General features: G+C 42.1%; 1 protein-coding gene across 12 annotated transcripts in view; it reads right to left on the reverse strand.

The window, feature by feature from the left end:
• Positions 1-10,457, reverse strand: part of Dock10 (dedicator of cytokinesis 10) — a 249,389-nt gene that overhangs the window by 6,959 nt on the left and 231,973 nt on the right. For all 12 annotated transcript variants that reach the window (XM_021165780.1, XM_029474701.1, XM_029474693.1 and 9 more), the window contains 3 exons: positions 7,346-7,492; positions 4,412-4,622; positions 2,248-2,438 (listed from right to left, as the gene is read on the reverse strand). In XM_021165780.1, the coding sequence (XP_021021439.1) occupies positions 2,248-2,438; positions 4,412-4,622; positions 7,346-7,492 (549 nt within the window). The remainder of the gene's footprint in view (positions 1-2,247; positions 2,439-4,411; positions 4,623-7,345; positions 7,493-10,457) is intronic.

Consider the following 10,457-nt stretch of genomic DNA (forward strand, 5'->3'; position numbering starts at 1 on the left):
AAAATCTGGTTTTGACATATTTATTTATATATTTATTTACTTTTTTATGGTGTGCGTATATTATGTATTGTATGTTTTGTGTTGTGTGTTTGTGTGTGTGTGTGTGTGTATGTGTGTGTGAGTTAGCATAAGTGCCAGGATGCACATAAAGAGGTCAGAGGACAACTTGTGGGAGTCAGGTATCTTGAGCTCTGTAGGTTCCAGGGATTGAACTCTGGTCTTCAGGCTTGGCAGCAAGTGCCTTTACCTGTTGGGCCATTTTACAGCCCTTCCTTTCCTTCCTTTCTCTCTCCTCTTTGCCACCCCCTGTCTGTGCATATTTGGATGTGTGCTTATGTGCATAGACAGAAGCCAGAGGAGTACAACAGGTGCCCTGTTCTACTATTCTCTTTTTCCTTTGAGAAGGCTTCTCACTAAACCTGGATCTTGCCTGATAACCAGCAAGCCCCCCTACCCCATCTTTATCTCCTGCCCCCCTCCCATAGCACTGGAGTTACAGGCATGCATGCAGCCACACCATCATCATTGTCATTATTATTATTATTGTTATTTGAGTGCAGGTCCTTATCTTTGCACAACAAATGCCGTTACTTACTGAGGCATCTTACCAGCTCAAAGCTGTTACTACTTTGCTCATTATGGGCTTTCCATGCTTATTTTGACTTTTAAGATTAGTAGGTCACATGAGTCACTTCACCTTCCTCCCCACAAGGAGGGACATGTTGGGATCCAACCCCATCCTCCTGCTCAGAGCACTCAGGCCAGGCCAGGCCAGGCCTGTCCCTTGTTAGTGGGCCCTCGCTTTCTTTGTTCCCGCCAGCCCTCCTGTGCTAGCACCTTTAGTTTTAGGGGTGGATGTTCAACCAAGTGTGATGAGTGCCTCTACCAACCACTGGGGCCAGCAGTGTTCCTCAGTGGTTCTGACACATTGGAACCTTCATTTTATTCTCTCCTTCGCCCGCTGTCCATTCCCTATGTCGCTGTCATAGCTCTCACAGTCCATAAGCACTAATGCACATTTTCAACTATTAAATGTTCTTTCTTTACAAAAATATTTTGTAATGAATAAAGTTTTTACAACAGGTTTGTATAGAGTGCAAAATGCATTAATTGGTTTATTTGCTGGGGTATATGATATGGGAGGTTTAGGGAGAAGACATTTTCTTGAAGCCAAATTTAGTATTTCTCTGGATGTTTTAAAATTTGATGATGGTTTAAATCATTTATATAATGAATTCTAGTCATTTCACCCCACTTCCACCATATCTATCTTCTTCTTCTACTGAAGTTTTTGTTTTTTCCCCTTAAGGTTCCCTCTTACTTCTTTTTTAAAATTTAGATTTAAAATTTTATTCCTGGAGAATTTTAGAAATAATTACACTGTATTATCATTTTGTCCACACTTCCAATTCCTCCCCAGTCTCCCCCACTCCCTCTGGAATTAATGACCTCTTCTATATTTATTATTGTTTTGTGCATCATACACACATACACACACACATATACACACACACTCTCAATACACACACACTTATACACACATTCATACATATACACTCACATATACACACCACCCCCAAACCCTCAACAACCTCTTGAACCTGATTAGTGTTCCCCATGTGTATACATGGGCTTGGGGCTCACCATAGGGCTTGGGTGACCTACTACAACACTTCAACTAGAAGTGGGGTCTTATGACCATTTCCTTCATCCATGTTGACAATCTAATTCTAAAGATGGAGATAAAAGCCTTAGATGGTCAATGTTGTCAATTGACAGAATACACTATCTCTTAGAAAGTCAATTTCTGGGTATGTCTGTGAGGGGTTTTCAAGATTAATTTAACAGGGATGGGAAGATGCACTGTACGTGTAGGTAGCATTATTCCACATCTGGATAGGACTGAGTTCAACACCAGCATTCATCTCTCTCTTTTTCTTGATTGGGGGCACATTGTGACCAGCCACTTCATGTTCCTGCCAGTATACCGTCCTCAGCTTGATTGACAGTACTCGTAAACAGTGACCCAGAACAAGCCCTCCCTCTCTTAAGTAGTTTACTCTGAGGTATTTGGACATATTCGTTCACAGAAATGAGGAAAGTGACTAATACAGACAGTTACACAAATAGCCAGAGTGTTTCTCATATACACTATAGTAAAAAGATTACAGACAACAGATTTCCTGAGCGTTTGATAGCAAGTTTCACCAGCTGTGTGAGTCTGAGCTCTGGGGGTTGCTTACTGACCTTCACGCTGACACTGCCCTGGAGTTTGAGCTGTAGGCGGATCATGTCCACCTCCTCTGTGGTGCACAGCTGATTAAGCTCAGAGACCTTCCTGGACATCTCATCAATTGCCACCTCGATAGGATTCAGCTCTGTGCTTGACTGGCTGATGACCTGGATCCTCTTCTTTACGTAGGGGAACAAGTGGCTTGCTGCACACAAAGGACACACAAAGAGATTTAAAGGGGCAAAGAGAAGGCCCAGGTTCCCCTGAAGGTCTTCAGGATTTCCTATTGTTTTTGGGAACATATCACATTCTGTCTGTGTGGTGTCCGTGGATCTGAGTTATTTTTAGCCTAGGTGTCATCTTGTCTTATGTTTCTTAGTTTTATCCCCGGCTACTTCTCCCTGAGTGCATTTTCACCTTCGATAGCTCATATCAACCTTCTCGAGGTTGTGCTAAGACAGGCGGAGTAGCCAAACCCTGAAAGGATTACAGCATGCACTGAAACTGGTCACTGTAATAAAATCTTCATGAACTTCCATGGGCTGGTTCGTGGCCCCGGGCACATGTGTAGCAGAGGACGTCCCTGTGTGGCCTCAGTGGGTGAGGATGCGCTTAATCATGTGGAAACTTGATGCGCAGGAAAGAGGGATGCTGGTGGGGGTGAAGAAGGGGTGGGTGGTTGGGTGGGTGGAGGAGCACCCTCTCAGAGGTGGGGGATATGGGGTGAAGAACTCAGGGAGGGGGCATTAAGAAGGGGAACAACTTTTGAAATGTAAATAAATAAAATAATAAAGCTTTTTAAAAAGAATTCTCAATATAGAATAGGATATAGGAGTTTTACTCTAGATGTGTCTTATCCACAACTCTCCGGGTCAACTTTCTGAAGGCAAATGCTTTTCAGATTTTTATGTCCGTGTGATCCTTGGTGGTTCAACTCAAAACTGGAAGGAAGATTCTTAATATAGCTGAGAGTCTCCCTCCAGAGAAGCTTCACACATTTCTCGGAGGGCTTTAGTATCCTAGACCATGCCTCTATATTTTAAAACATTTATTTGTTTATGCAGCCTTCCCTGGAAGTTCTTCCTTTACTTGGGTCTTTGTCCTACCCCACTGTGAACACTGTGAGGGCAAAGTTGTGTTTTATTTATATGGATTGCCAGGACTCTGAAGCAGCCCAACTGCTAGTCAGCATTCAGTGTCTGTTAAAAACAAGGAAAGGATGACTATTTCACAGAAGAGATAACTGTTTCATACAAAAGATGCAGCCAGCATAGAATTAGGTATTGCAGATCAAGGCCTACTTTCATTTAGAGAAGAGCTGGAACCCTAATGTGGGTTTTTAATTTTTAAAAATTTTACCCTAAAGCTGATCATAGCGATAGCTGCTAACTCAGAAACAGGCAACAGAGGGTTCATGGAGAGGAGGGGAGATTTTAGTGAAGGTGTCTTTGTCGTGGCAGGACACCATGATATTTGTGATTATCCCAGCTCAAGAGGGAGGATGTCAAACTAGTTCTATTGACAGTATCTTCTCACAGCGCCCCCTGCTTTTATTGTCATTTTGACATGGAATATGGCTATGTAGCCCAGGTTTGCTTTGAACTTCAGCTCCTTCCACTACTGGAATTAGAGGTGTTCATCACCACAGCTGGCTAAGAGGCTTCCTTTTAGCAGAACATAATGAGGGGTTCCTTCAAAGAACTCCAGGTCAGCTTATCTGCAGGATTAAAGTAGCTTCCTATGTGTGGACCTATGTACAGGTGCACTTGTGCACGTGCACATGTGTGTACAGGGGTCAGATGTCAACATGAGGATTGCTCCTCATCAGTCCACTACCTTGTTTTTGAGACAGAGCCTTTTTTGAGATAGTGACTTGGGGCTCCCTGATTATGTTAAGCTGGCTGGCCAATGATTGCTAGGGATCCCTCCCCCCCAACACCCTCTTCCCCCGGCTGCCTGCCCAGTGCTGGGATTATCAATACATGCATGTATCCTTGCTTTCTTTGGTGGGTGCTAGGATGAAACTTAGGTCTTCATGCTTATACAACAAGCATCTTATTACTAACTGAGCTGTCTCCCTCACCCCTGCAGCAACACATGACTAACTCTAACCCAGACTACAAGACTGTCTTAGCCCGAGGTGGGGAAGCTTTCCAGGCAGCTGGCCTCTGCACTTACTGGTCAGGACTGTCCTCCGCTTGCACTGCTCAGCCACTCCTCCATGCTTCTTGCCTGACAGAGTGAAGGGTGTCTCAAAGACAAAGCGATTGATGTTGTGATGCATTTCAAAGTCTGTTTTTCGGTCCTCGATTTCCTTTTCTTCAAAGAATGGTGTGACATAGGTCACCTGAATATAGGCATATTTGGGGTCCAGATCCTTGGGGTTTACCTATGTCAATACATTAAGGATATGTGTGTGAATATATGTATGTATATATATATATATATATATATATAGAGAGAGAGAGAGAGAGAGAGAGAGTGTAGTGAGCTGCAGTTGATTTATGAGTTACCTTGCTGCCTCCTGGTGGAGAAAAGGCACTTGTGTTCTTTAGACCACAGAAGACCAAGTGACTGACAGCAGGTAAGGAACAGGCTCTGGTAGCAACATGGCTAGAGCTAGCTCAGCTCACCATACCAGGGCTAGACTGCCTTGTGTCTATTTTCAACACAGATTCCTGCCTAGGCCATTGCTTAAACTTTTATCCTTTCTGTAGCGAGTCACCCTGTGTAGAGTGAAAATTTCTTCAAAGTGGAAATAAACCTCTTCGTTCCTCTGTGGGGGTAGCTATGTTCCTAGATTGGTGTCCTTGGCTTTGGACTGGTAATGTAGAGATGTAGAGGAAGGCTCCTTGTCTCCCTGGCTAATTACCTGACTGCCAGTTAAATGACTGCAAATGTTTTCATTTTTCGTGTGTGTGTGTGTGTGTGTGTGTGTGTGTATACATATGTTGCATGTATGTATATGTGTGTTTTCCATGTGCACATTTATGGGTGTGCATGCAGATAGGAAGGCCTGGGAACCATCGTCTTAAATTTTTTACCTTATACACTGAAGCAAGGTCTCTCAGTCAAACCTATGTCTCTCAGAGCTTACCCATGATAGATGACATTAGTCTTATTTTTCAGTTTACTCTAGGGAATCCTGGGCCCCTGCCTTGGAAGGTAGACATTGCAGGTGGACCACCATGCCCAGCTGGCATTTACATGGGTTTCTGAGAATGTGAGCTCAGATTACAATGCCTGTGGGGTTTGCTTTAACTAGCTTTATCTTTAGCTGGCCAACTCCCTAGCTTCAAGGTTTTGTAATGGCCGTATCTCAAATCCTTTATCAGCAATAAACCATTTTGCCCAACTTCTTTGCCAGCTCTACTTTGGTTCCTAGGGCTACTAATAGGAAGGCAACGGCCTGGACAGCTCAAGGAGCTCTGAGGAAACATTGCTGGCTCCCCTTTGAGCTTGGGGAGGATGGTTCTCTGAGTGTTGAAGAAATCTTGAATTTTGGACCTGCTTCTAATTTTCTCAGTCTTTGTATCTGTCTACTTCCTATCCAGTTCTAGAGATTTCAGGAACCTTTTGGATATGTTCTATAATGTTATTAATATTTACATGGTAGGGCAGTCATAACTGTAATAATTTTACATATTAAAATAGAGGTTCTGGATGGGTTAGTAATGATCACCAGCTGATACGTGGTAGTAGAGAGGAATGAAGACCCAAGCTATTTTGATATTAAATCTTTCCTTTTTTCCCATCCTTGTGTTTATTTTTTCATCTGTATGGGTCACTACGATAATAATTCTGCCAGCTTTAATAAAGAAGGCAACCGTATCTTTCAAGCTAAGAGTGATTGATATATTTGTAATTACTTATACCCAGATCCATGAATTTTGTGTCAAATTTCCCCAATATCAGCTTTGTAAAAGAAAGCAGGAAAGAAAAATGACTTCTTTTGGTGGCTTAGTAGAACTCTGTGCCATTGGTCACAAACCAACTTTCCCTCTTGGTCATACTTTTGTCCAGTCTGTCTTTCAAAGACCTGACTTTCTGAACACAAATGGTCCTTCCTATCAGCATGAGTTGGGCTCCTATGAATGTCCATGACTTTCAGCAACATATCTTATCCTGAACTTGTCAGCTCAAAGATCACTCCCTCTGGGTAGCATAAGCCAAACAGACAGAGCTGCCAATAGGTACCTGCCCTGGGCTTCTCCTGCATTGCTGTATGATTGTTCTCATGTTGCTCCATTGCATTCTGTTTAATCAGCCACTCACATGGCTGCATGTGATGCAGCCATGCATATGAACTGAGAGATCTAGAAGAAGGGGTTCTGTGTCTCGAGGCCTAGATCTGGGTGTGACATGTTAGTAGATGCTTGCTAGAGGTTGGCTGGAGAATGATAATGTATGTGAAGGTTGGCAATAGTTTGATGAGAAGATCCAAGAAGAGCTTCAGTGGATTCTCTCAAATGAATACCATGTGATAGCAATTTGGGTTCTATTAGAGGACAGCTCTCAGAATGGTGGGGTTCACAAAGGCCCCCTGAACTGGGTAAACAGATGTCTTGCTTTTCCTCCAGCCCTCCTTCTGAGCTCAGCTATTTCAACATTTTAACTGCTATTTAAAAGCATATGATCTATGGGAAAAGCAGAAGACTTGCTAAGTTGTTTCTAAAAATGATATAAATATTACTCAAGTAAAAACCTATAATTGTGCTGAAGAGGTGGCCTAGTGGTTAACAGTTCTTACTACTCTTGGGTTGGGTTAGCAGCACCCACATGGTGGTTTACAATCACCTGTAAGTCCAGAGTCCTGAGGATCCAATGCCCTCTCCTGACCTCTGTGAATACATGCATAATCATGGTGTTCATAAATTCATGTAGATACAAACATAAAACAAATCCAAAACCTCACCAGCCAATCAACATGCAAAATATCTCAAACACTTTGGCTAGTTCATTTCGCATGATCAGCTAGGAAATTAAAAACAGTGGGTAGAAATAGGAAGAACCTAGTCAAGTCACACTGTGTGAATGCTGTGTGAACACTGTCAAGTCACACTGTGTGAACACTGTCAAGTCACACTGTGTGAACACTGTTTGTTCGCCTACCTTGTTGGAGTCTTGAATTATCTTCACGTTGTCTGCTCCAAATTTGTCTGCATAGAGCTTGAGAAGCCTTTGGGAGATCTCTGAGAGCCCTGTCAGCTTAGGCTCTTTGTAGATATACTCTTTACCTTCCTCCTCCTCAAAGAATCCCTAGGGGAGACACACAGAAAAACCACTGGCTTTAGTAGAGAACTTCAGTGACAAATCACAGGCAGACAAAAAAAGCCACATACTAAGGGGAAAAAAAAGTTCCTGTCTTTATTTGTCTGAAGCCATTAATTAGCAACCTATGAAGGTCAAACGAGAAAGAGAGAGAGTAATGAGCAGAGAATATTGTGTCATAATCAGACAACAGCATAAACATTCCTCCAGCCAGGCAAAGGAATGTCAACACATATCCTACACATATTTTTTCTTTTTCTTTTATTAGGCATTTTCTTTATTTACATTTCAAGTGTTATCCCCTTTCCTGGTTTCCCCTCCAAAGACCCCCTATCCCCTCCCTCCTCCCCCTGCTCACGTATTTTTTACATGGACAAATCAAAGGAAGAATTTGTTTGCATATAAGTTGGAGGAAGAATGCCCTCTTGTGGTAGTCTTAAGTAGAACACAACATTTTGAGTGATGTTTGACAATTTTTAGACCTTTCATTATCATTTTATGCCTTCTGTAAGTCTTTAAATGTAGCCCAGGTGACACCATATGGCACACACAGGTACCTAAATATGTCACTACATGTTCCTATACCATCTTGTTTGCAGATGTCTGACACTCTGCAGTGTTATTGTGACAGAAATTGAACATAGTACTCCCCAATTACAGCTCTTTAAAAGCACCCACATTAATATGTCTTCAAAGACTGTAGGGTATATGCTAGTTATATGTAACTTAATTACTCAGTTTTAAAACCTTTGAAAAGCTGGAGTTTGCAGGACTAAAAATAACACCTGAGCCATCATTTCTATTCCATGAGAGCCCAGTGGGCTTTAGCCGTTATAAATGTGTCTGGTTTGAAGCCAAGGAAAAAGAAGATTCTATTATCTGTAGATAACTAAGTGAGAAATTCCTTATAATTCATTCTCTTTGAAGAGACAGGAACATGTCTCCTTCTGACCCTGTGGAATAAATGTGGTCTCAGAATACAAGATGAGCTGAGCGAGAAGAACCCACGCTATCCGTTTCTTCTGATGGCACAGTTTACCTACAAATGAACTGATTTTGAGGATTGTAAGACTACTGAGTCCAAGAAGAAACAACACTTTTTTTTTTTACATTGTTTTTGAGGGTTTTGGGAGATGGCTCAGTGGTTAAGCATTTGGAAACAAGTGAGAGGATAGGAGATTTCAATCCATAGAAGCCAGGGCTTAGAAGCCTTTCTGTAATTCTCGTCCCAGAAGATGGGGTTAAGGTCCTTTTGATTAAACTGGCTAATGAGAATACCCACATCTGTGATCTCTGAGATTGTCTGAGAGACTCTGCCTCACTGAAAAAGGTAGAAATTTGATCAAAATGATTCTCTCTTCAGCCTCCATATGCATGGGGACACAAGTGCATTTAGATTCCCCAATACATGTGTAACAGATACCTACATATGCATCACACACACACACACACACACACACACACACACACACACACAGAAAATGGAAGAAAAATAATTTTTGACTAAAATATTCACTACTTGTGAAAAATTATGGACAAATGTCTTAATGTTGTTTTCCCGTGGATGGGGTAGGGAAATCTAAGAATAACGACTAAGTTCACGACTATCTGATATCCAATACGGGCATAGCTCTTGTTCTCATGGAAGGATGATCATCAACAGCTCATTATCCATCATAGAGGGCTATAGGTTTGCAGAAGCCAGTGTCCAGGATCCACTTCTCAGCTCTGTTCATGTCAAACAGGCACTTCCTGTTTGCTTGTCTACCTTCCTAATTGACATTGGGCTCTCAGGGCATACAGCAATGCACGTCCAGCTTTTGACACATTGTCTGGCCTTGAGGAAGGGGATGACTGTATTTGCTGCTGAACGAATAGATGAATGTAAAAGGAAATTGTTCTTAGAGGTATGTCTCAGGAAGGTATATTTCCTTCAAACATAGCTGGCAAAGGTCCCCTCGTTCTTTATAAAAAAATTAATGTTGAAAAATTATTTGATAAACATTCAAACCCAAGTAGCTGATTTTGAATACCTGTGCAATCCTGAACTGTTAGAAGGTGGCCTGTGATATGGAAAACATAGACAGCTGAAACGCTGTTCCAACCATTTCCCTAGACACTGGAGGGGTGAGAGAGGTCTGACTTTCTGTCCATGGGACATCTGCCTATTCTGTTGCTTCTACTGATGACTCTAGATTTTTGCCAGCTTCAAGGTCAGGAGTCAGTAGCTAAAACTGGCAGACTGACAGATCAGAGGACTGAGATTTGGGAAGGCAAACACTAGAATTCCCAAAGGGTCTCAGCTAAAGCAACGTTTACAACTTCAATTGCAACAGGAAAAAAAAAATGACTTCAGGTTTCAGGAAAAGACTTTCTCCCCACCCCTTCCCCTTCCCCATCCCCACCCCACTCCCACCTAGGATAGAGAGACATATTCATGGTAGATTTTCCTTTTGACAAATTTCTGAATCCCAGTTAGCAGGGAGCAGGAAGAAGCAGACCTTTGTTGTGGCTATTGTGATTTTGGAACCCTTGTTTTTCTTTTGTGCTGACTCCTTGGTCTGTAGGATGAAGAACACACATTCATCCCTGTGTTAGAAGTTCCTAGGTGTAGTGTCTGGTCCACAAAGGACCTTTAGTGAGTATTAGCTATGGCCTTGATAATGGCAACCATGAAAAATGTCACTGTCTCCAAACAGCTTGAGTTCTGCTTGCATGTAAAACATACTGTAGTTTCTTTGCTTCAGAATACAATCTCCAGGATCTCTTAAATGAGAACTGTAACCATGTCTACTGAAATGCATCACAACATTTGGGTAACTGATTGGTGAGAGACAATAATTCTTTTTTTTTTTTTTTTGATTTTTAATATTTTATTACATATTTTCCTCAATTACATTTCCAATGCTATCCCAAAAGTCCCCCATAGCGCCCCCCACTTCCCTACCCACCC

The sequence above is a fragment of the Mus caroli genome, chromosome 1, assembly GCF_900094665.2.
Source record: "Mus caroli chromosome 1, CAROLI_EIJ_v1.1, whole genome shotgun sequence".
Lineage (NCBI taxonomy): Eukaryota > Metazoa > Chordata > Mammalia > Rodentia > Muridae > Mus > Mus caroli.